At 57.2% G+C, this 25,586-nt stretch overlaps 1 protein-coding gene across 1 annotated transcript in view; it reads right to left on the minus strand.

The window, feature by feature from the left end:
* Window positions 1–899: 899 nt before the first annotated feature.
* Window positions 900–25,586, minus strand: part of LOC125427903 (5'-nucleotidase domain-containing protein 2-like) — a 54,208-nt gene continuing 29,521 nt past the window's right edge. Inside the window, 6 exon segments of the mRNA XM_048487470.1 lie at window positions 900–1,279; window positions 1,409–2,472; window positions 7,333–7,397; window positions 7,975–8,115; window positions 9,544–9,598; window positions 23,285–23,386. Of these exon segments, the coding sequence (XP_048343427.1) occupies window positions 2,211–2,472; window positions 7,333–7,397; window positions 7,975–8,115; window positions 9,544–9,598; window positions 23,285–23,386 (625 nt within the window). The 3' untranslated portion in view covers window positions 900–1,279; window positions 1,409–2,210.

The raw sequence follows: 25,586 nt of genomic DNA on the forward strand, positions 1-25,586 counted from the left end.
AGGATTCAGCAACAAAGGATCAACAACAGAGGATTCAGAGCAATTCGTAGTGTCTGTCTATAAAAGGATTAAGACAGGAAAAAATAGGTGTTGCATTGTGAAATTTTTCTCTCTTTCTCACAATACTAGAACCAGGGGGCATTCGTTGAAAATGCTGGGGGGAAGAATTAGGACTAATAAAAGGAAACACTTCTTCACGCAACATGTGATTGGTGTTTGGAATATGCTGCCACAGGAGGTGGTGATGGCCACTCACCTGGATAGCTTTAAAAGGGGCTTGGACAGATTTATGGAGGAGAAGTTGATCTGTGGCTACCAATCTTGATCCTCCTTGATCTGAGGTTGCAAATGCCTTAACAGCCCAAGTGCTCGGGAGCAACAGCCGCAGCAGGCCATTGCTTTCACATCCTGCCTGTGAGCTCCCAAAGGCACCTGGTGGGCCACTGCGAGTAGCAGAGTGCTGGACTAGATGGACTCTGGTCTGATCCAGCTGGCTTGTTCTTATGTTCTTATGGATCCCCAGATAAGCCTCCACAGCTCAAGTGGCAGAGCGAGGAATTAAATCCCGTTCTCCAGATTAGAGTGCACCTGTTCTTAACCACTACACCACATTGCTGCCTTCTGTGATGGTTCCTCAACCCAGTACCGATCCCACTTAGCTTCTGAAATCTAATGTGATCATGCTAGACTCCTCCCTCTGTTAGACATTACATATTATCAATAAATGCAGACTCTCTTTGAGGGGAGCATAAACTTAGCACTATAGGAAATCACACACCCTACGACTACTCTGTGGGCAAACTGCTTGCCAAATGTAGGCGTAGCCACCTGATAGCAACTCATCAGCTAACAGCTGCAATGTAGCACGGTAGACAGAATACTCCCTGTCACACCCAGAAGAGCTTTCACAAAAATCTTTATTAAAGTTACAAAATTCCAGTTATCAGCGGAAAACATCTCCCCCACCCCACTTAGCACCTCTTGCTTCTATCACTTCACTAGGAAGCAAGATCTCTACCCCCCCCCACCCCCACCCTGTAACACTACTCCATACCCCTTGTTGTTGCAAACCCACCCAACCAAGATGGGGCAACATACATTTCCCACAGTCCAGCAACATCTATGCATCTGCAGTCTCAAAGGAAGAAGATGAGAAACTTGTAGGGGAAAGTGGGGGGAAACCTCTGAAGCTGTCCCTGCTTTAGCAGTTGCTGAACGTGCTAGTGTGGAGGGAATGTCTCCGAGCACAAGCCAAAGGCCTAGATCAGGGGTCTGCAACCTGCGGCTCTCCAGATGTTCATGGACTACAAATCCCATCAGCCCCTGCCAGCATGGCCAATTGGCCATGCTGACAGGGGCTGATGGGAATTGTAGTCCATGAACATCTGGAGAGCCGCAGGTTGCAGACCCCTGGCCTAGATCCTCTCCCATTGTGCGCATGGATTTAAGTAAACAACATTGTGAGGGCAAGGCAAAGCAGACGGTGGATTGTGGCCCGCTAGTAAATTCCTGCTAAATGATGCAGTGCCTGTCGGTTGCCGAGATGCCCATCGGGAATGATGGACTACAACAGGGCTCCCCCGACTGGTGCCCAGGAATGTCCGGGCACGCACCAACACCTGTCCTGGCACCTGCCAAGTGCGGTAGAAAGTTGGAGGGGCCAGGAGGTCTTTTCCCCAACAGGACTTCTATTTGGCCACCGGAGATCTTACTGGCCGTGCAGATTTTTAAAAAAGTTGGTTCGGCGGCAACGGCCGCCACACAACGCAAAGATCTTCCCTGGCTGGCCACAAGTATATTTGCAAGACAATATTTCTAAACAATGTGTTCGTTTTCAAAAGCATTCTGTTCAACTGGACTTCTGCCTGCAGTGTTGAAGGGTTGTGCATTAGAGTTATGCATGACTTCACTCCCTGACCTTTTGGGGTAGGTCCCGTCACACTGCATTTGAATTCCAAAGACGCACACGGGCTCAAAAGGTTGAGGACCCTGGGATGGATACAGCCAGACGCTTCTGAAACACACGGAGCTTAATTTAATTTAGCAATGACCTGTTGGGCCTCAGCAATTCAGAGACTGCTTGCGTGCACTCTTGTTCTGCAAGTGGAAAACATGCTGGTGGAAAAACGGAATCCCAATGGAAGTTAGCCCAACGGCAGTCAGCTCGTGGCCATCCTAGGAGACATGACCCTACGTCCCCCACTTGCCCCCTAGCGGATATGCGCCATTTCTTCGAGGAAGGGCGTCTTCATGCAGCCGGTGCACAGCTGATCCATCCAGAGGGGCGCCTCGTGCTGCAACGGGGTGCGTCTTGGGTAGAAGGTGTAGTTGAGGTCATAGTTCAGCAAGCAGCTGACAGAGGCCATGTAGATGTCTGAAAAGCGGCACAGGCGGCGGGAGAAGTACGTGGGGTTGTGGCACGTGCGGAAGATGCTTCCAAACTGAGGGTTGAAGAGATTTTTGGTGAGAGCCCTGCAGGGGGGAGAGAAGGGGGACAGAGAAGGGAAGCAGGGTCAGACAGCCGTTGCAGGATTGAAATGTTAGTGTCCTGAGAGTTGGGAATGGGCCATGCTCAACTGATGATCAATAGGCCACAAAAGGGCCGTGTGGTTCTGCGGAAACTGCAGGATACAGCCCTGGCTGCCAAAGAAAGCTTCCTTAACAACCCAGCTTTCGTTTAATCTTTTCTAATGTCTTTAGCCCTCAAGGATGCAAAGATAGGCTCTAAATTTGAATTTCTGAAATCTTTGAATTTCTGAAATCTGACATCTGAATTTGATTTTAATGTCTTTTGATTTTTAATGTCTTTTGAATTTCTGAAATCTGACATCTGAATTTGATTTTAATTTCTTTTGAATTTGAATGTCTTTTGAATTTCTGAAATCTGACATCTGAATTTGATTTTAATTTCTTTTGAATTTGAATTTCTTTTGAATTTCTGAAATCTGACATCTGAATTTGATTTTAATTTCTTTTGAATTTCTGAAATCTGACATCTGAATTTGATTTTAATTTCTTTTGAATTTGAATTTCTTTTGAATTTCTGAAATCTGACATCTGAATTTGATTTGAATTTCTTTTGAATTTCTGAAATCTGACATCTGAATTTGATTTTAATTTCTTTTGAATTTCTGAAATCTGACATCTGAATTTGATTTTAATTTCTTTTGAATTTGAATTTCTTTTGAATTTCTGAAATCTGACATCTGAATTTGATTTTAACCGCTGTTTTTACAAAGGGATTGGTAATTTATTTGTATGGACGTTTAATTTTTTAATCTTGTTTGTGTTTAGCTGTATTATGATTTGATTTGTTGCACACCGCCCAGAGCCCTCCGGGGATAGGGCGGTATATAAGATTAAACAATTAATTAATTAATTAATTAATTAATTAATGAATTAAAAAATTGTGTGGCAGTGCTGGTGGGCTCTGTATCCACGTGAGTTATGGAATGAAGCTCTCAGTGTGCAGAAGTCTGGGCACCGCCCACCCCTTTGCCCCTCCCCATAACCAGCTCAAGCGGAACACATTCCATGAAGTCATTCATGGAAATTGTGTTAATTTACATATTTCACCAGGTTGCAGAAACCAGCCTTTCTTGGTGCAGAATCTGGGTTACCACAATCCAGGATTTTATTTTTTTAAGCCCAGGGCATACACAGCTGTGGGATGGAAGGGCGGCAGAACAATCAGAGAGTTTGGGGTGAAACTGGAAGAGGCAGAACGGACTACAAATTAGGGCCATTACAGCGGCTCCATCGTCTGCAGTGTGAGAACGTGCAGCGATCCAAGCAGGGGGCAGCTTCAGGAGCTATCCAGTTGCAAACTCCGGCTATGGAAATCCAATTCCACTAACCAAGATAAAGGGAAAGCCTCCACCTATAATCCTCTCTTAGAATCTCCTCTCGGTACACACAGAAAAAGGAAACTCAGGCCAGGGCTATTCAGCGCCCAAAGAACATCTTTCTGCACCGAGGGGGAGCCAATCATTCTTCGAGACCGAGAGGATTTAAGAGTGGCTGTAAATACCGAACTAATAGTAAAAGTAGCATTCATCAATTTACAGATTGTAATAGTCCTCGACTCTGGTTCAGCGGATCGGCAAACGTGCTCAGCAACTTGCGAACCATCAAGTTAAAGATGATCAAGTCCTGCTTAGTTATACTTTAACAGCTAAATTAAAGTATTCACAGCTAAACTTGCATATATTACCCAAACCTCAATATCTCGGAAGGTTTGTGGCAGGTTTTAAATTGTGGTCTTGTTTGCATGTTTGATGTTTCAGTTATATTGTTAAGCTGTCTCCAGTTCTGCAGGGGAGAAAGGCCGCTAATAAATGCTTTAAATAAATAAATAAATTTTTATACCACAGTTACTGGAAGACTGCTATGCAATGCAACCCTAAACATAAACCATTCTAAGTCCACAGAAACCAGGAGGCTTGGAAGGGTTATCAAAACTTCGATATCAAAAAGGATATCGAAGAGATAGAAAAAGTGCAGAGAAGGGCAACGAGGATGATTGAAGGATTGGAGCACCTTCCTTATGAGGAGAGGCTGCAGCGTTTGGGACTCTTAGTTTGGAGAGGAGACGTCTGAAGGGGGATATGATTGAAGTCTATACAATTATGCATGGGGTAGAAAATGTTGACAGAGAGACATTTTTCTCTCTTTCTCACAATACTAGAACCAGGGGGCATTCATTGAAAATGCTGGGGGGAAGAATTAGGACTAATAAAAGGAAACACTTCTTCATGCAACGTGTGATTGGTGTTTGGAATATGCTGCCCCCAGGAGGTGGTGATGGCCACTAACCTGGATAGCTTTAAAAAGGGCTTGGACAGATTTATGGAGGAGAAGTCAATCTATGGCTACTAATCTTGATCTGCCTTGATCTCAGATTGCAAATGCCTTAGCAGACCAGGTGATCGGGAGCAGCAGCAGCAGCAGCAGGCCATTGCTTTCACCTCCTGCATGTGAGCTCCCCAAGGCACCTGGTGGGCCACTGCGAGTAGCAGAGTGCTGGACTAGATGGACTCTGGTCTGATCCAGCAGGCTAGTTCTTATGTTCTTAAGGGTTCTAACTCTGCTTAGCATTGTGCTATTAACACATGACTTTTTATGTTGTCACTCATTAGAAAAAGAGCCAACTGTAATTTTGTTGATTGTAGCAGCAAAGCAGTGGAGCCAAACCAGTTTCAAACAAGCAAAAATCCTCTTTCTCATCCAGCCGCAGGGATTAAGGTTTTCCTGCACCAAGCAATCTCTTGCTTAAAACAATTTCTGGTTTGAGAAGGAACCGCGCTCCGGGATTTTCAAACTAATCACAAAGGTCGGACGTGCTCTTTCCCAGGTACTTCGAATGCAAACACACTTGGCTGGGTCACTTGTTCAGCGCAAGGCTGTCGCGGAGGAAAACAATGCAAACAAGAGCGGTGGGCAGCTGCTTCAGTTGCCAAATCTCCAGCCCATCGAGAACAAACAAAACTTAACAAATAAACCACAATCCTCACACACAGGCAGGGCAGTTGTAGTTTTACAATGTCGCCACTGCAACCCACATCCTCAGGTCCCCATGTTATAGATCAGGGGTCGGGAACCTTTGACATTCAAAGACCCATTTGGACCCATTTTCCACGGAAAAGAAAACACATGGAGCCGCAAATACTTTTTGACATTTAAAATGAAGATAACACTGCGTATTTTGTTTTTTTACCTTTACGCTTTGTATAAAACAACTATAGTGTGTTGCTTGAAGAATCCATGAGCCAGCGCCACTTTTCTCTCCCCCCCCAACCTATGCGCTCCCCATTTGAACGGGGAGCGCCCAGCAGCAGCCCGGTGGAGCTGGCACCACTTTTCTCTCCCCTCCCCTGCAGAAAGGGGCAGCCACACCGGGAGCCGCACCACAAGTGGCAAAGAGCCGTTTGCGGCTCGGGAGCCACGGGTTCCCGACCTCTGTTATAGACCTACTTGGTTCTTAGGGCGTTTCCCCACTTACCTTTGCTGCCCTTTGCTGCGCGCTACTCTCAGCGCGCGGCATCTCTGGCACGCGCCCGGGCGTCCCCACGACCCCGCGCATCAAAAGGCGCCGTTTCGAGGAGCGCCAGGGATGCCGCGTGCTGAGGGGGCGCGAGAGCGGCAGCGTCGGGGCGGCTGCGTCGTCGCCGCCCCTGTAGTGGGGAGTGCCGGGGGACCCCGCGCTACTTGAGGAGAGTAGCGCGCGGCTTAAGGTAAGCGGGGGAAGGGCCTTAGACAACCCTTTGTGAGTCTCTGAAGAATAAGACCGCCAACAGAAAGCCATGAATTTCGTTTACAAGTTCAACACGATGAAACGGGCAAGGCTGAGGTAGGAAAATAATTTCTTCCAAAGCTGCTGAGGTTCAGGTGAAAGAGGTTAACAGGTGACAGAAGAAAGAAAAAAAATCAACTTCTTCCAGGGACTGAGACCCAATTCTCCAAAAGCACCTCATCTTTAAAAATAGTATTTATAGCTTGCTTTTCTCCTCAAGCGACTGGCATAATTATTCCTCCCTTTCCTTTCTCAAAGCCACTGAGAACTCCTTGTCTTCCCCTCCCTAGAAGAAGAAGAAGAGTTTGGATTTATATCCCCCCTTTCTCTCCTGCAGGAGACTCAAAGGGGCTCACAATCTCCTTGCCCTTCCCCCCCCCCTCACAACAAACACCCTGTGAGGTGGGTGGGGCTGAGAGAGCTCCAAGAAGCTGTGACTAGCCCAAGGTCACCCAGCTGGCATGTGTGGGAGTGCACAGGCTAATCCGAATCCCCCAGATAAGCCTCCACAACTCAAGTGGCAGAGCTGGGAATCAAACCCGGTTCCTCCAGATCAGAGTGCACCTGCTCTTAGCCACTGCTCTTAGCCACTACGCCACTGCTGCTCCCTCCCACACACACCTTGTGAGGGAGGTGGGGCTGAAGAGTTCTGAGAGAACTGTGATTGGGCCCCACGTCACCCAGCAGGCTTCATGTGGAGGACTGGGCAATCAAACCCAGTTCTCCAGATTAGAGTCCATCTGTTCTTCACCACGAGACCACACTGATTTTTCCTATTCTCCTTTTCAACCTTCCCAAATCAGCAGCCATCACCACATCCTGCGGAGGGGAGTTCCGCAGTTGAGCTATCTGCTGTGTGAGGAAGTACTTCCTTTTGCCTGTCCCATCAAAGCCACCCGATGGGCAAATGCATCCTTTGGCAGACAACCACAGGCAAGCCCTGCCTTCCACCAGGTGACCTGGCAAGCGACTGTTCGCCAGCCTGGATCAAGGGCAGCCAAAATGGAGACCAGAAGAAAGGAGAAGCCACGATGGGCTACCTGAGTTCCTGCCGCTCTTTCATCCAGTCCTGCAGCACCTGCTGAGATTCCGCGTCCTGGTACATCTTTGAAAGGAACAAACCAGCTAGTTAGGCAGGCATTCAAAAGCAGCGAAACACAATTTCTGTAGGTACCTGCCATTTCGGCCCTCTGGCAACCAAGCAGAGGAGGAGGAGGAGGAGGAGGAGTTTGGATTTATACCCCCCCTTTCTCTCTTGTAAAAAGACTCAAAGAGCTGACAATATCCTTCCCCCCCCAACAACAAACACCCTGTGAGGTAGGTTTTTTGTGACACCACGCTGGCGCTCTGTTGTGCAGAGGTTGTTAAGAGTGTTGGACTACAACCTGGGAGACCCAGAGCTTGCTGGGTGGCCTTGGGCCAGTTGTATGCTCTTAGCCTGACCTACACCACAGGGTTGTTGTGAGGATAAAATAGAGGGGGCAAGAACAACGTAAGCCTCTTGGGTCCCCAGTGGGAGAAAGGCAGGGTAAAAATGAAGCAAGCAAGCGTATTGACTGGTGTTTAGGGCACTTGTTTTGCAATGCTGGTTTGGAGCGTTCCCTACCCCACAGTCCTCAGGAGTGCTCACCCCCCTTCTCATTCCCAGTAAAACAGCGAAACTCTTGCTCCATCGCCCCTACCTGCATGCGTTCCAACAACCCAGTTAAGGCCTGCAGCCAGGTGAGTGCTTGTGAATACTGTTCAGTGTTCACCATTTTCGTCTCCGTCTCCAGCTCAGGGACGATGGCCCCCGTGCGCCAGCCGTGGCGCAGCATGAGATCCTAGGGAGGAAGAAAATGAAGCGTTCAAAAATCCAGAGAAACCTGTTTCCACTCCAGCTATGGCTGCCAGCCTCCAAGGAGGCTCCACCCTATCAAAACAAAAGGAAGGTACAAAAGAAAACACTCACATGAAGCACCTTGCTCTGTCAGCACTGAGTGGCCGATTCCCCACGGTCAATTAATCGTGTGATACTGTCAGAACCCCAAAGACTGAGACAAACTCTTGTGTAAAACAGCAGTTTAATCAACAGCTTGTGGATCTTCCCTGGACAAAGCCAGAACTGATTTACGCGCGCAAAGATCCAGTAATCAAAATGGCTTGCACCCATTTTCGGCCGATAATTAAAAACAAACAAACCCTTATTGAACACTCAAGGTGCCTACCAAGCTTTCATTTGCTCTTCATAAACATGCTGTAATACATATTATCTATATATATAAAAATCTATCAGTGTGTTTTTCTGCTGACAGGTAATCTCCCAAACTACTGGACCGATTGCTTTGAAATTTTCACACAACGTCGCATTCGCGTGCGACCAGGTTTCCATACTGTTTCCACACCTCCTGTTGTGTACATGTCACAACTGTGCCAGTTATTGTGTACATGCCACACTTGTGACAGTTGGAACCACAGTTCTGTTCCGCAACAGCACCATCTGCTGGCCGTCAAAGCAACACCCTCTGATACAAGGAAAACAACCATGCCTTCCTTGAAAACCGCTGCCATCTGGAGTGAAAAAGATGGGGCCCACCATCTTGACATGGCCCACCCACCATATCGGAGGAAGGGGAAGGTGAGGGAGGGTCCAGGGGTTTGCTGGACCAAACACTCTGAAATTTGAACACAACGTAGCTCATGCCTCCCAAGCGTGTTTTAAAGCTGGGTAATGAATTTTGTGCACCAGGGAAGGGAGTGAAAGAGACAGAGTCCGCCACCTGACATGGCCCACCCACCCTAGCAGAGGAAGGGGAACGTTAGGGAGGGACGGGGTGGGGTGCTATGTAAGGGAACGGGAGAGAGGGAGCGGAGTGCCCCTCCCCTCCCTTGCAAGCATTGTGCAATGACACATGTTCGAACCGTTCGCTTCCCCTTTTCTTTTTTTTCCACTTCACCAGACTCAGCCACAGCAACGTGTGGCCGGGCCCGCTAGTTTTACATATATTTATTGTAGAACTGCACCGGGGGACAGATCAGCCCATTGGATTATTTAGTTTGGTATTCTTATCACTTGGAGATGATGCAGCCTCAGAAATCTTCATATTATGCGCTGTCAAATAACCTTGCATTAAGTACCATAATTGTAGGCTCAGAAGTAGTCATATTGCAACAAAAATCATATTAATGGATTCTTGGCCTAGGTCTCAGTTAACCAGTGTTTCAGTCAAGCACATCACAAACTGCACTATGCTGAGGCACCAAGGACATACCGATTGAATAGGGCAATTCACAACATCGCTCAGCAGGAAACCCCAGACTGCCTCTCTTCAAAGGAAAGACAAATGGCTGTTTTGGAATGCAGAAGATACCAGGCAGCACCTGTAAATTCCCTGTGTGTTCGAATCCTTGGTAACACCTTAGTCACACAGAAGGGATAAACTTTTAACGGTTTCTTAAGAATTATTTTCCTGATGTTATAGCTTTTTGTTAACCTTTGGATTATACTGCAATAGCCTATAGCAGTTTAGTCATAATCCAGTATTAACTAAATGAAGTTTCTGTAACCATTTAGAGCAAAACATGCTATGTGTTACTCCATTAGGCTATGAATGAATGTACTAGTGTTGTTTAATGGTTCTCAATATCCTTGAAGTGGTTCAACTAGAGCAGGGGTAGGGAACCTGCGGCTCTCCAGATGTTCAGGAACTACAATTCCCATCAGCCCCTACCAGCATGGCCAATTGGCCATGCTGACAGAGGCTGATGGGAATTGTAGTTCCTGAACATGGGGGGGGGGGGGTGGGGGGGGGGGGGGGTGGGGGGGGGGGGGGGTGGGGGGGGGGGGGGGTGGGGGGGGGGGGGGGTGGGGGGGGGGGGGGGTGGGGGGGGGGGGGGGTGGGGGGGGGGGGGGGTGGGGGGGGGGGGGGGTGGGGGGGGGGGGGGGTGGGGGGGGGGGGGGGTGGGGGGGGGGGGGGGTGGGGGGGGGGGGGGGTGGGGGGGGGGGGGGGTGGGGGGGGGGGGGGGTGGGGGGGGGGGGGGGTGGGGGGGGGGGGGGGTGGGGGGGGGGGGGGGTGGGGGGGGGGGGGGGTGGGGGGGGGGGGGGGTGGGGGGGGGGGGGGGTGGGGGGGGGGGGGGGTGGGGGGGGGGGGGGGTGGGGGGGGGGGGGGGTGGGGGGGGGGGGGGGTGGGGGGGGGGGGGGGTGGGGGGGGGGGGGGGTGGGGGGGGGGGGGGGTGGGGGGGGGGGGGGGTGGGGGGGGGGGGGGGTGGGGGGGGGGGGGGGTGGGGGGGGGGGGGGGTGGGGGGGGGGGGGGGTGGGGGGGGGGGGGGGTGGGGGGGGGGGGGGGTGGGGGGGGGGGGGGGTGGGGGGGGGGGGGGGTGGGGGGGGGGGGGGGTGGGGGGGGGGGGGGGTGGGGGGGGGGGGGGGTGGGGGGGGGGGGGGGTGGGGGGGGGGGGGGGTGGGGGGGGGGGGGGGTGGGGGGGGGGGGGGGTGGGGGGGGGGGGGGGTGGGGGGGGGGGGGGGTGGGGGGGGGGGGGGGTGGGGGGGGGGGGGGGTGGGGGGGGGGGGGGGTGGGGGGGGGGGGGGGTGGGGGGGGGGGGGGGTGGGGGGGGGGGGGGGTGGGGGGGGGGGGGGGTGGGGGGGGGGGGGGGTGGGGGGGGGGGGGGGTGGGGGGGGGGGGGGGTGGGGGGGGGGGGGGGTGGGGGGGGGGGGGGGTGGGGGGGGGGGGGGGTGGGGGGGGGGGGGGGTGGGGGGGGGGGGGGGTGGGGGGGGGGGGGGGTGGGGGGGGGGGGGGGTGGGGGGGGGGGGGGGTGGGGGGGGGGGGGGGTGGGGGGGGGGGGGGGTGGGGGGGGGGGGGGGTGGGGGGGGGGGGGGGTGGGGGGGGGGGGGGGTGGGGGGGGGGGGGGGTGGGGGGGGGGGGGGGTGGGGGGGGGGGGGGGTGGGGGGGGGGGGGGGTGGGGGGGGGGGGGGGTGGGGGGGGGGGGGGGTGGGGGGGGGGGGGGGTGGGGGGGGGGGGGGGTGGGGGGGGGGGGGGGTGGGGGGGGGGGGGGGTGGGGGGGGGGGGGGGTGGGGGGGGGGGGGGGTGGGGGGGGGGGGGGGTGGGGGGGGGGGGGGGTGGGGGGGGGGGGGGGTGGGGGGGGGGGGGGGTGGGGGGGGGGGGGGGTGGGGGGGGGGGGGGGTGGGGGGGGGGGGGGGTGGGGGGGGGGGGGGGTGGGGGGGGGGGGGGGTGGGGGGGGGGGGGGGTGGGGGGGGGGGGGGGTGGGGGGGGGGGGGGGTGGGGGGGGGGGGGGGTGGGGGGGGGGGGGGGTGGGGGGGGGGGGGGGTGGGGGGGGGGGGGGGTGGGGGGGGGGGGGGGTGGGGGGGGGGGGGGGTGGGGGGGGGGGGGGGTGGGGGGGGGGGGGGGTGGGGGGGGGGGGGGGTGGGGGGGGGGGGGGGTGGGGGGGGGGGGGGGTGGGGGGGGGGGGGGGTGGGGGGGGGGGGGGGTGGGGGGGGGGGGGGGTGGGGGGGGGGGGGGGTGGGGGGGGGGGGGGGTGGGGGGGGGGGGGGGTGGGGGGGGGGGGGGGTGGGGGGGGGGGGGGGTGGGGGGGGGGGGGGGTGGGGGGGGGGGGGGGTGGGGGGGGGGGGGGGTGGGGGGGGGGGGGGGTGGGGGGGGGGGGGGGTGGGGGGGGGGGGGGGTGGGGGGGGGGGGGGGTGGGGGGGGGGGGGGGTGGGGGGGGGGGGGGGTGGGGGGGGGGGGGGGTGGGGGGGGGGGGGGGTGGGGGGGGGGGGGGGTGGGGGGGGGGGGGGGTGGGGGGGGGGGGGGGTGGGGGGGGGGGGGGGTGGGGGGGGGGGGGGGTGGGGGGGGGGGGGGGTGGGGGGGGGGGGGGGTGGGGGGGGGGGGGGGTGGGGGGGGGGGGGGGTGGGGGGGGGGGGGGGTGGGGGGGGGGGGGGGTGGGGGGGGGGGGGGGTGGGGGGGGGGGGGGGTGGGGGGGGGGGGGGGTGGGGGGGGGGGGGGGTGGGGGGGGGGGGGGGTGGGGGGGGGGGGGGGTGGGGGGGGGGGGGGGTGGGGGGGGGGGGGGGTGGGGGGGGGGGGGGGTGGGGGGGGGGGGGGGTGGGGGGGGGGGGGGGTGGGGGGGGGGGGGGGTGGGGGGGGGGGGGGGTGGGGGGGGGGGGGGGTGGGGGGGGGGGGGGGTGGGGGGGGGGGGGGGTGGGGGGGGGGGGGGGTGGGGGGGGGGGGGGGTGGGGGGGGGGGGGGGTGGGGGGGGGGGGGGGTGGGGGGGGGGGGGGGTGGGGGGGGGGGGGGGTGGGGGGGGGGGGGGGTGGGGGGGGGGGGGGGTGGGGGGGGGGGGGGGTGGGGGGGGGGGGGGGTGGGGGGGGGGGGGGGTGGGGGGGGGGGGGGGTGGGGGGGGGGGGGGGTGGGGGGGGGGGGGGGTGGGGGGGGGGGGGGGTGGGGGGGGGGGGGGGTGGGGGGGGGGGGGGGTGGGGGGGGGGGGGGGTGGGGGGGGGGGGGGGTGGGGGGGGGGGGGGGTGGGGGGGGGGGGGGGTGGGGGGGGGGGGGGGTGGGGGGGGGGGGGGGTGGGGGGGGGGGGGGGTGGGGGGGGGGGGGGGTGGGGGGGGGGGGGGGTGGGGGGGGGGGGGGGTGGGGGGGGGGGGGGGTGGGGGGGGGGGGGGGTGGGGGGGGGGGGGGGTGGGGGGGGGGGGGGGTGGGGGGGGGGGGGGGTGGGGGGGGGGGGGGGTGGGGGGGGGGGGGGGTGGGGGGGGGGGGGGGTGGGGGGGGGGGGGGGTGGGGGGGGGGGGGGGTGGGGGGGGGGGGGGGTGGGGGGGGGGGGGGGTGGGGGGGGGGGGGGGTGGGGGGGGGGGGGGGTGGGGGGGGGGGGGGGTGGGGGGGGGGGGGGGTGGGGGGGGGGGGGGGTGGGGGGGGGGGGGGGTGGGGGGGGGGGGGGGTGGGGGGGGGGGGGGGTGGGGGGGGGGGGGGGTGGGGGGGGGGGGGGGTGGGGGGGGGGGGGGGTGGGGGGGGGGGGGGGTGGGGGGGGGGGGGGGTGGGGGGGGGGGGGGGTGGGGGGGGGGGGGGGTGGGGGGGGGGGGGGGTGGGGGGGGGGGGGGGTGGGGGGGGGGGGGGGTGGGGGGGGGGGGGGGTGGGGGGGGGGGGGGGTGGGGGGGGGGGGGGGTGGGGGGGGGGGGGGGTGGGGGGGGGGGGGGGTGGGGGGGGGGGGGGGTGGGGGGGGGGGGGGGTGGGGGGGGGGGGGGGTGGGGGGGGGGGGGGGTGGGGGGGGGGGGGGGTGGGGGGGGGGGGGGGTGGGGGGGGGGGGGGGTGGGGGGGGGGGGGGGTGGGGGGGGGGGGGGGTGGGGGGGGGGGGGGGTGGGGGGGGGGGGGGGTGGGGGGGGGGGGGGGTGGGGGGGGGGGGGGGTGGGGGGGGGGGGGGGTGGGGGGGGGGGGGGGTGGGGGGGGGGGGGGGTGGGGGGGGGGGGGGGTGGGGGGGGGGGGGGGTGGGGGGGGGGGGGGGTGGGGGGGGGGGGGGGTGGGGGGGGGGGGGGGTGGGGGGGGGGGGGGGTGGGGGGGGGGGGGGGTGGGGGGGGGGGGGGGTGGGGGGGGGGGGGGGTGGGGGGGGGGGGGGGTGGGGGGGGGGGGGGGTGGGGGGGGGGGGGGGTGGGGGGGGGGGGGGGTGGGGGGGGGGGGGGGTGGGGGGGGGGGGGGGTGGGGGGGGGGGGGGGTGGGGGGGGGGGGGGGTGGGGGGGGGGGGGGGTGGGGGGGGGGGGGGGTGGGGGGGGGGGGGGGTGGGGGGGGGGGGGGGTGGGGGGGGGGGGGGGTGGGGGGGGGGGGGGGTGGGGGGGGGGGGGGGTGGGGGGGGGGGGGGGTGGGGGGGGGGGGGGGTGGGGGGGGGGGGGGGTGGGGGGGGGGGGGGGTGGGGGGGGGGGGGGGTGGGGGGGGGGGGGGGTGGGGGGGGGGGGGGGTGGGGGGGGGGGGGGGTGGGGGGGGGGGGGGGTGGGGGGGGGGGGGGGTGGGGGGGGGGGGGGGTGGGGGGGGGGGGGGGTGGGGGGGGGGGGGGGTGGGGGGGGGGGGGGGTGGGGGGGGGGGGGGGTGGGGGGGGGGGGGGGTGGGGGGGGGGGGGGGTGGGGGGGGGGGGGGGTGGGGGGGGGGGGGGGTGGGGGGGGGGGGGGGTGGGGGGGGGGGGGGGTGGGGGGGGGGGGGGGTGGGGGGGGGGGGGGGTGGGGGGGGGGGGGGGTGGGGGGGGGGGGGGGTGGGGGGGGGGGGGGGTGGGGGGGGGGGGGGGTGGGGGGGGGGGGGGGTGGGGGGGGGGGGGGGTGGGGGGGGGGGGGGGTGGGGGGGGGGGGGGGTGGGGGGGGGGGGGGGTGGGGGGGGGGGGGGGTGGGGGGGGGGGGGGGTGGGGGGGGGGGGGGGTGGGGGGGGGGGGGGGTGGGGGGGGGGGGGGGTGGGGGGGGGGGGGGGTGGGGGGGGGGGGGGGTGGGGGGGGGGGGGGGTGGGGGGGGGGGGGGGTGGGGGGGGGGGGGGGGGGGGGGGGGGGGGGGTGGGGGGGGGGGGGGGTGGGGGGGGGGGGGGGGGGGGGTGGGGGGGGTGGGTGGGGGGGGGGGGGGGGGGTGGGGGGGGGGGGGGGGGGTGGGGGGGGGGGGGGGGGGGGGGGGGGGGGGGGGGGGGGGGGGGGGGGCGGGGGGGGGGGGGGGTGGGGGGGGTGGGGGGCGGGGGGGCGGTGGGGGCGGGGGGGGGGGGGGGGGGGGTGGGGGGGGGGGGGGGGGGGGGGGGGGGGGGGGGGGGCGGGGGGGCGGGGGGGGGGGGGGGTGGGGGGGGGATCCGCGTCTCGTCTCGTTCTTGCGCTGACCACGGGCTTCCACTACAAGCTGGTGCCAAAACCCGGGAATCCTCGAACCTCCACCCGTTTCCACTCCGTCGCTTCGGGAAAGGGTCAAGCGATACCGAAGTCCGGCTGGATCGGGCGCGATCCAGGGACCACCGTTGCGGTATCGCTTCGTCCTCTGGATCGGGCGCGATCCAGAGACATCGCGCCCTAGGACACCCCTTCGCCCGACGGAACACCAGTGAGTATGGGAGCTTGCAAAAGCAGGGCTTAAGCATAAGCACGCTGACGAACTGAAAGCGCGAAGGAAATGCGGCAGGGTCCCCCCCGTAGTTATAGCTGGAGCTGCGCAAATTGGTTGAGGAGATTGAAGCTCAGTGTCCATGGTACACTGGACTGGGACTGGGAAAGGACTGGGAAAACATCGGGCGCACTCTTCGCACAGAGCCTCGCGCGCCGATGTCACTGCTACTGACGTGGAGACAATGTTATGTCGCCATCAGCCTGCAGACCTATGGCTCCCTTGCTGTAGGCCGCCCTCCTTTCGATCTTTCACCTTCAATTTCAACCCCGGAATTTTCTCTATCCGCTAAATTGGACGCCTGTCCTCCTTCTGCCCCTTTGCTCCTCCGCCCCTTTCAAATTCTCCCGCTGCTCAGCCGCCCCCTCCCCTTGTTCCGCTTTCATTTTCTCGAAGCCATCAAGAGACTCCACAGCGCCATTTAATGGCGCTGGTTTCAAAACTCTCGCAGAGCCGCATTAGCCACGATCTGCAAAAGAAAGAAACCCTGGACGGAAGATCTATGCTGATATCCTCGTGACAGTCTGCCCGGCCCACTTCCACAGATACCGAGGGGGAGGGTGGTATACCTCGGGCGGGTTGTCGAAAGTACCGCCCCTTGAGCTATAATATCCTCACCGAGTTCCGCGAAAGTTACAAGGGACGTAGGAATCACTAGCTCCCTACGTGCGGAGAGGCATGTTGGAGGCAATCGCGAGGGAATCACTTAATGACTCCGGACGACTGGAAAACCACCTTCCAGATGCTCCTGGAGTTCTGCACAATTTGTGATCTGGGGAAAGCGAAGTTCGGGCCAGCAGTGCTTCAAATAGGGTGAAGCCACTTATGGCGGCGCCTACACCGGCCACAAGAAGCTTTACGGCTTCGACATGCCTTCACCAACCCTTAACGATCAGATTGTCCTGCCTGAGGCCGACTTCTTAATGTCAGCTTCTTCTGAGTTTCTACATGGCGTTTATCAAGGTTCTAATGCCGCTGCCAGCTAACCCTGAGTTTCTCCACCATCCTAAAACCCCAAGAGCCCTATGTCGAAGCTTGTGAACAGGCTCCAGGAAGCTCTCAAAAGGTAGGTTTACACCGAGGAGGCCTTTGTGGGCTAACTCTGTTAAGCGCCTCGCCAAAGAGAACGCCTCCGCTGAGTGTCGCGAAGAAGTCATAGGCTTAGGTAGGAACCCTGAACTGGCCGACATAAGCTCAAAGTTTCTGCTAGGACATCGGGTCTTTCGCCCATCAAGCCAGCCTTCTAGCTGCTACAGCCCTCTCCGCTGCCCTGAGACAGCCCCGAGACGAAAGTGCTTCAATTGTACCAAGCCAGGACACCTCCGCAAGGACTGTAGACTGCTCCGGGTGGGGGGCCTACAGCCCGAAAGGAGGGGGGGGTCTCCAGAGAGGGCTTAAGACTCCCCAGGGAGGTCTCAGCACCAGGTGCTCCCAAAGCCTGCTGGGAAGTGCTGCCCGCACTGGTGCATCTCCCCAGCCCGGAACCAAGGTCTGCGATCTCAAACCCTTTCCCCGGAGTTTCCCCACGAGATCTTCGCTGCTCCAGTTCAAGTAGTGATCCTATCCCCACGGAGACCATTGGGCTGGTCTTGCCAAAAGCTTCTGCTCGTGGGAACAGGGATTGTTCATCATCCCAGGGGTCATCGACTCCATCAGCACCAGGGAGCCATCCACATCCAGGTGTGGACAAACATCCCAAGTAGGAACTGCCAAGTTCATCCGGACATCCTGCCCCTATGCTTTCACTCGAAGTCTGATCTAAGTTCAGCTAATCTAAATCTCGTTGCTTGCTCCCCCTCTACTTCATATACTTCCTGCTCTAGTTAACCCCTTCTATTTCCAAAGTCACCATGTTCTCCGCCAGTGCCACAGGCCAGAGGCACGTGATTTCAAAATCTCTGCAGAGTCCACAATCACTGAACTACAAGCAGCTGTGTAAGGATCAAATCAGATCTCGTGAGCCTCTGAGCCTGTGCAAAGCTCCTAAGCTCAAAGCTCCCAGTGGCAGCAAAGTCGTCTGCACTTCAGGGAAAGCAGGATCACAGCCTGCAAAGGAATCGCCTAAAGATCCAGAGAGCAAGACCTCAAATCAGAGATGCAATCCTCCCTCATTACTTTATGCTTCTGTATGCCTATATATATGCTCTTGTATGTCTTTACCCCCTTTCAAGAGACCCCTAAAATTTTCTCCCTTCATCAGAGTGGGATTTGTCCATTGCTTCTAAGCTATGCTCTTATGCTTCAATTAAAGCTTCTCTCCTTTTGATTATGTGTGTGTCAATGCCTGGTGCTGGCTTCACCCATTACAGCATCAACCTTAAACAGGACGCAGCTCGTGCATGCTCCCTAGGAGGCCGATGGGACCTGCTCTGTAATGCTTCCATCTTAGTTTAAACCCTCAAAACTCTTCTTCAAACCTTTCCTTGAGAACCTTTTTTCCTTCGTCATTCATCTGAGCTCTACACTCGCTACATTGGCGCGGGCGCAAGTTAAGCATATGCAGCCAAAATCATTTTCATGTTCCCACATTTCTTCTGCTGAAAGCTCCCTGGCTAGTCACAGTGCCAAGTGGGGGTCTCTCAGCCACACCTATCTTACACAGCCTCCACAGTGAAGGTAGGGAAGCGAGCCCAAACCGGCTAAAGTCTCCTTACAGGAGGGGAAGGTAGAGCTGACTTCCAAACCCTTCCCCCCCCCCGCCTTCTTTTCTGCACACCCCCCCTTCTCTCTCATGGGCGGACGCACCCCACCTCTGTGATCTGGGATTCGACAAAAGGCTTTTTCTTGCAAACCCCTCTCAAATTGCTCCGTGTGATCAAACCTCAAGCCCAGGAACTGTTTTCTTTGCATCTTTCTCTAAATCCTTCCTAAGTGAATGCTATAATAATATATGACTATAATTGTGAATTGTTTAAGCTGTCGCATCTTGGTTGTGACCTCTCCCTTCTCCTAAGCCTTCGGGCAATTCGCTGTCTTGTGTACGCTTTAAGTGTTGCAAGTGATCGTTATCGGAATGGGCCAACTGCACCTAAGGAAAGCTTGGCTAAAACAAACGAAAGAAAGGGGAGTAGTTCCCCCCCCCCCTATTGACCCAATCAAGGTCTCATCCAGCAGACCATATATCCAAAGTAATTTTCTCTATTCTCTATCAAAATTGTCTACCCCCCCCCCCCACTCAGGGCTCAGGCTTTCCATTGTCATCTATAAGAACTAACTCCACAGCACGCAAAACCCCTGGGGGAAAAGCGTCATTGTTTTTTTTTCTCTTCCATACAGGAGTCCAGCTCGCCATGCCAGGCCAGTCCCATCCCGGAGATGGAGCGGGGCCTCCCTGGAGGATCCCGACCCGGGCCAGCCTGCTGAGAGAGCCCCATCACCCCCCCAGCCTGGGCCACGATGGGAGGGACCTCTCTGGAACCCGTACACCCATTCTTCCACGGAGATTGCAACCCTCGCTGCCCCCCCCCCCCCCGGGGGAATGGCAGGCAGCCTGGGCCAGCTATAGCTCAAAGGTTGACGCCTGTGTGTCGCTGCTCCCTCATCTACAGCCGCCATTCTCTCTCCCTTTCTGTCGCACCCTGTCGGAAACTTGGAATTGCATCCAGGAACATTCCTGATAGGTTAACCCTTGGAACTCTCCGCCTGTTTTCAGCCGCTTGAATAATTGTTGGAACACTTCTTCTCTCACAACCTTGCTCGTGGGAGAGTCACTGGAACCTGCAATGCTAAAGACTATCAGTAGCTCTCCCTACGCTTTTGAGAGAAACCCATGGACTCTTAACGCCATCGCTTCTGTAGTTTTGGTGAAGCCAAACAGCAAGAGCCATGCATTGGACAATTATGCAACCACGGGAAGGTTTCCTTCCTTACATCTAGCCTATGTAAATTGCTTAGCTATGTTTATTGTTTTCATTTATATGATGTCGCCTATCTACAAACATGTAATGTCTTGCATATATTGTTGCCAACGCACGTCTCATGCCTCGCCCCTTTATGCCTATTGGAGCCGCATCTCCACCAATTGTTGAGTACCATGACCCGACTGATTATTGAAGCTACTGCATGCCTTAATTTTTAGAAGTTATCGTATTCGTGATGTCATGTTGCATTCCCCGCCTATCTGCCTGTTGGGACTCTCTACCGCCGCCTCACCATTGTTTTGTATCAGGCTTCACCTCGGGAGCCCAAGCACCGGTGCCGCTCCGCCCCTCCCCTCGACCCCCCTTTGTCGGGAGCTTATCGCCATGCTCTGTGCTGCGCGAGTATAGTTTCCTTTGCGATACCCCTTGTGGGAGTCCCCGGACTTGTTTCATGTAACACTCAAGACCATCGGGCCGCTCTGGCCTGTGTCCCCATGCGAAGTCTATCAACTCTACCTCCACCGCTCTGGATGCCCTGGCCTCCGAAAGTAGCAGGAACTGGCTGTTTAGCGATCTTAGTAGATAATCGTGTCGGCTATTGATTACTTATTGTTGCTGCATCACCAAGCGTGAAAATGTACGTAATGCATATGCTGCTTTAATCTCTGGATAATTTCCAATTGATTCATACGAAAGTGCGCGAATTGCAGGAAGTTGTATCTAATCTGAAGTATGATGTTTTGCCCCAATGGTGGTCAGCCCTCTGGAGCTGGCTGCCGGGAGGATGGTTAAGTGCTATTGTACAGCTCTGCATTGGTTTAATTGTATGCCTCATTATCGGATCTTGTTTCGTTCTATGTATGTCTAATATTGCCTGTAACATGTGTAAGAAGCCCCTCGACTTTCCCCTGCCCCGCAACCAAGTTCTAATGTTGCACAAGCAGCTCGGTCAACTCGACCAAACAGCGGAGGAGACAAGCGTCCCCCTAAATCGCCCCTTTAGCACTTCGGTCCCCCTTTTCTAAAATGTAAAAAAGGAGGAGATGTAGTAATGCACTGCTGACCCAGCAGCACCGTAGTAGAACGTTGGCACACCAACGGACCTACGGCCTTCTGGTCGCACCGCACCCCCACTCCTCAACCCCGTATGAGTCACGGGTCATGAACTATCTGGCTCAGTCATCGGGCTTAGGGACAATGGTCTTCGCTCCCCAGGTGAGGATTAGTTTAGACGCTTACGCTCTTCTCCTCAAGACAGAAGGTGGAGATCATGCATCACATGATGATCTCCCGACCTCCCGCTCTCCCGGAACTCCCTCCGTTCCTCCCTTCTACACGCCCCCCAATAGAATCACAATAAAAGGTGCCAGGAACCAGCACGCGGGAGATTCGCTAGGAACACGGACCTCCGCGCTCCCGCTGCTGGCGATCTCCACCAGATGTTATCTCCGCGTCTCGTCTCGTTCTTGCGCTGACCACGTGGGTCGACTACACTGAAAAATTCGACTTATACATGAGTATATACGGTATGTTTTCTTAAAAAGTCATAAGTTGACTTATGGCAACCTAGTACGGTTTTCAAAGCAAGGAGATGTGCAGAGGTGGTTTGCCGTTGCTTGCCTCTGCGTAGCAGCCCTGGACTTCCCTGGTGGTCTCCTACTAAAATACTAACCAGGGCTGACCCGCTTATGTTTCAAGATGCAAGATTGGGCCATCCAAATCAGGGCAATCTGTTTGCCACCAAGTTGCAGTGGACTCTTTCCACTCTCTTTGTATTTTCTTCGGAAAAAAAAAGACTGAAGTAGAATATACATAAAATAAAGACAAAGATATCACAACAGTGAAGAAAAGTCTGGATTTATACTCCACTTTTCTCCACCATAATGAATCTCAAAGCAGCTTCCAAACTCCTTCCCCTCCCCACCTTGTGAGGTAGCTGAGAGTTCAGAGAGAACTGGGACTAGCTCAAGGCCACCAGGCGGGCTTCATGTAAAGGAATGGGGAATCAAACCGGTTCTCCAGATTAGAGTCCATCCCTCTTAACGACTACCCCATTGGTGGAAGATCTATAAATGGTTTCCAAATATCTAAAAACAAGACCATGCGGAATTGCTGTCTATATGCCCTATGTTCAAATACTGATAGAGTTCTAAGGTCTCAACTAATTGATTGACCAAAGACGGCCTTTTTATCTTTCCCAGTGTTGTAATACAAGTCTTTTAGCCGTAGTAAGGGAACGGAGGATCTATTTTCATTGACCATTTGCCTCTACCAGACAGTTTAAAAGTAGATGGACATCCTCAAATATCAGTAAACATTCTAATATAAAATTGATATGAGTAGTAACTTCTTCCCTGAAAAAAATGAATGAATTTACATGCCCAAAATATATGTCCAAGGAGCATGTCCGGTGAGTTACAACCCCAAATTAGATACTCTACTCATTCCTTCACTAAACAGTTGATGTGGTGTCCCGTATATCTTGAACATAATTTTTTGCTAAACAAGTCGCAACTTAAGATTCACAGAGAAAATAGGTATAAACTTTTAAGGCCATAACTCACTGATTTGGCAAAACAGAGCAATTTAGCTTATTACTCCACTCATTACTCAGACTTTGCATATTCACCAGCCCTTAGCAACCCCAAGAGTACCATGAGGTTTTAGAAGCAAGAGATACAGAAATGACTTGCCACTGCCTGCCTCTGCGTAGCAACCCCAGTCTTCTTTGGTGGTAGGAGCAGCAGTGGCGTAGTGGTGAAGAGCAGGTGCATTCTAATCTGGAGGAACCGGGTTTGATTCCTCGCTCTGCTGCCCGAGCTGTGGAGGCTTATCTGGGAATTCAGATTAGCCAGCTGGATGACCTTGGGCTAGTCACAGTTCTTCGGAGCTCTCTCAGCCCCACCTACCTCACAGGGTGTTTGTTGTGAGGGGGGAAGGGCAAGGAGATTGTCAGCCCCTCTGAGTCTCCTACAGGAGAGAAAGAGGGGATATAAATCCAAACTCTTCTTCTTCTCTTCCTATCCAAGTACTACTAGGCTTCTGAAATCTGATGAGATCTGGCTAGCCAGGTGAAGGCAAAAGACAAAAAGAGGTGTTTTGCCACTGCCTGCCTCTGCGTAGGAAACCTGGGCTTCCACGGTGATCTCCCATCCAAGCATTAACCAGTGCTGACAGCGTGGTGTAGTGGTTAAGCACAGGTGGATTATAATCTGGAGAATCAGATTTAATTCCCCACTCCTCCGAATGAGCGGCGGACTCTTGTCAGGTGAACCAGATGTGTTTCCCCACTCCTACATAGAATAGAATAGAATAGAATAGAATAGAATAGAATAGAATAGAATAGAATAGAATAGAATAGAATAGAATCTTTATTGGCCAAGTGTGATTGGACACACAAGGAATTTGTCTCCGGTGCATATGCTCTCAATGTACATAAAAGAAAAATACATTTGTCAAGAATCATAAAGTACAACACTTAATGATTGTCAACATTTCTGCTGGGTGACCTTTAGCTAGTCACAATTCGTTCAGAACTCTCTCAGCCCCACCTACCTCACAAGGTACCTGTTGTGGGGAGAGGAAGGGAAAGGAGTTTGTAAGCTTCTTTGAGACTCCTTACGGTGGAGAAAAGTAGAGTATAAATCCAAACTCTTTTTCCTGTTCCCAATATGGCGAACATGAAAGCATTAAAACACCTGAACAATTAAAAGCAACATTTAAACTTATAAAATACTTCAATAAAAACACATAAACATCACCAGGACCAGGGAGAAGGCCAGGAATCGTTTCTGGAGGTGTGCCAAAACTTCCAAGACTGATGAGATTGGGCTATCCAAGTTTACATCGTGGTTAAAAAATGTTAACTACAAGGGGATCTAAGACAACCTAAATGCTCACTATCTCAACGTCAGCAAGAGGCACAATGAGAGGGGAAGGTGGACCAAAAGCCAGATCAGAATTTGCAAAAAGTACCGTTTGTCATATTCACCAAGGTGGGCATTTGTTACACATTTTTTTTCTGTCTTGGGAAAATGAGACAACACATTGGCGCATACTCACTTGACACAATCGTTGAAGAAATGAGGTTTGTCTGCCTGTACAATGACCACATCAAAGAAGTCCCGCCAGTCTTTACCCACCATGTACTTCATACCTTTGTCCCTGGGGAGGAGAGACAAAAGAGAAAGACGGAGTGATCCTGAGGGCCAGTGTAGTGGTTAAGAGCAGGTGGATTCTAACCTGGAGAACCGGGTCTGATTCTCCACTCCTCCACCTGAGTGACGGAGGCTTATCTGGTGAACCAGATGTATTTCCGCACTTCTACATTCCTGCTGGGTGACCTTGGGCTAGTCACAGTTCTCTCAGAACTCTCTCAGGCCCCACCTGCCTCACAAGGTGTCTGTGGTGGGGAGAGGAAGGGAAAGGAGTTTGTAAGCCACCTTGAGTCTCCTTACAGGAGAGAAAGGGGGGGATATAAATCCAAACTCTTCTTCTTCCTAATGACAACTGACAGTAGAGGGCACTCTGCTACCAAAGATCGATGCCTTCTGAGAACAGAGATCACGGGCACTTGGGAACGGAGCTACACTTGGCTCCCACAACTAAGGTCGTTTCCCCACTTACCTGGGTGAGTGGTTGCTGCGCGCTACTCCCAGTGCGCGTCATTTCTGGCGCGCTCCCGGGCTTCCCCACGACCCTGCGCTCGTGGGGAAGCCCAGGAGTGCGCCAGAAATCTGCGCGGGGTCATCAAAAGGCGCCGGGCTCTGCGCGGGGTCATCAAAAGGCGCCATTTTGAGGAGCGCCAGGAATGTCGCGCGCTGAGGGGGCGCGACAGTGTCGGGGCAGCTGCGTTGTCGCCGCCCCTGTAGTGGGAAGTGCCGGGGGAGAGTAGCGCGCAGCAGCAGGTAAGTGGGGAAACGCTGTAAGCATAGGTGCTGCCAAGCCATTTAAAAATATTGCACATAAAAATAAACTCCCCTCTATTTTCCACCCTACTGCTCAAAGAATAGCTGCCTATGCAAGTTGCCTTCATCTACCCCTCTTCTGATTTCAAAGTTTCGAGAGAGCCAGAGCGGTATAGCAGTTGGGAGTATCTGTCCAAAATCTAGATTTGAGTCTGGAAGCACCTTAGAGGACAACGCTTTTAAGGGGAGGGGGAAAAGAGTATAAGTCAAGGATGGCGAACCTATGGCACGGGTGCCAGAGATGGCACTCAGAGCCCTTTCTGTGGGCACACGTGCACAGAGTTCATCATGTGGGGGGGCGGAAAATCACCCCCCCCCCATACTCACATCTAGCTAGCCTGGGCACGATCCTTTACCTGGGAGTAAGTTCGTTGCTGGCAATGGGGCTTGCTTCTGAGTAAACCCTCCTGGGGTCGTGATTCACCCATTTGAAGCGTTGAACGGATGCTTCACCAAGCTTACTCCCGAGTAACATGCGCCTCGGAGCCAACCATTTTTTCTCAACTAAAACCTCAGCATTCAGGTTAGATTGCCGTGTTGGCACTTTGCGATAAATAAGTGGGTTGTGGGTTGCAATTTGGGCACTCGGTCCCAAAAAGGTTTGCCATCACTGGTGTAAGTTTTTTGTGAGTAATAGTGAGATAAGAATCTGGCCAATTCACTACAGAGATTGGTTTTCGCCCCCTAAGCATTTCTCCCCTACTTCTAATCAAACTCACTATATTTTGCATTACACCTGACTTCTTTCTTTGCGACGACTGTCTCAACTTCACAAAGGGATTTACAGGTCTTGGGGATCTGACGAAGAAAATTTCGACTCTCAAAAGTTTACGCCTCCCCCTCAATGTTTCTAAGGTGCTTGTAGATTTGAAACTAGCTGTTCCTCTGAAACTAGGATGTGGACTCCACAGGCAAAGCAGAGATTCCCAAGATTCAGTTACTACTCATGTAACGGAAAAACATTATTCTCCCCTATAGTATGCAGTACCTTTAATACATTTCTGTGGATTAGTAGTAAATTTAGTTAGTAAATTTCACATGCGATTTTCTAATTCAGAAAGCTTTGTGCAAAAGTCTGAAATGGGGATGGCGGGGGAGGGGGGGGGAGCAGCAAACCAACACTCAGGGGCCACCGTGAACAGCCACCAGAATGTCGAACAGACTGGGACAGGAAATCACACAACCCCGCATGATTAAGCAAGATTAACACTTCAATAGAACCACTGTTTTCCTCAGAGTATATAAGAGCACCACAGGGCCTCTGGCAGGGCCGTGTGTGTGTGTGTGTGTGCGCGCGCGCGCGCGCATGCGTGGCTCGAGACTGAGGAGGTCTCCCCTTGCTTAACCGTCCACTCTTATCTGCCTTCCGGAGTGAACCGCCTGCCTTTAAACAATGT

This window comes from Sphaerodactylus townsendi, linkage group LG03, assembly GCF_021028975.2.
Source record: "Sphaerodactylus townsendi isolate TG3544 linkage group LG03, MPM_Stown_v2.3, whole genome shotgun sequence".
Lineage (NCBI taxonomy): Eukaryota > Metazoa > Chordata > Lepidosauria > Squamata > Sphaerodactylidae > Sphaerodactylus > Sphaerodactylus townsendi.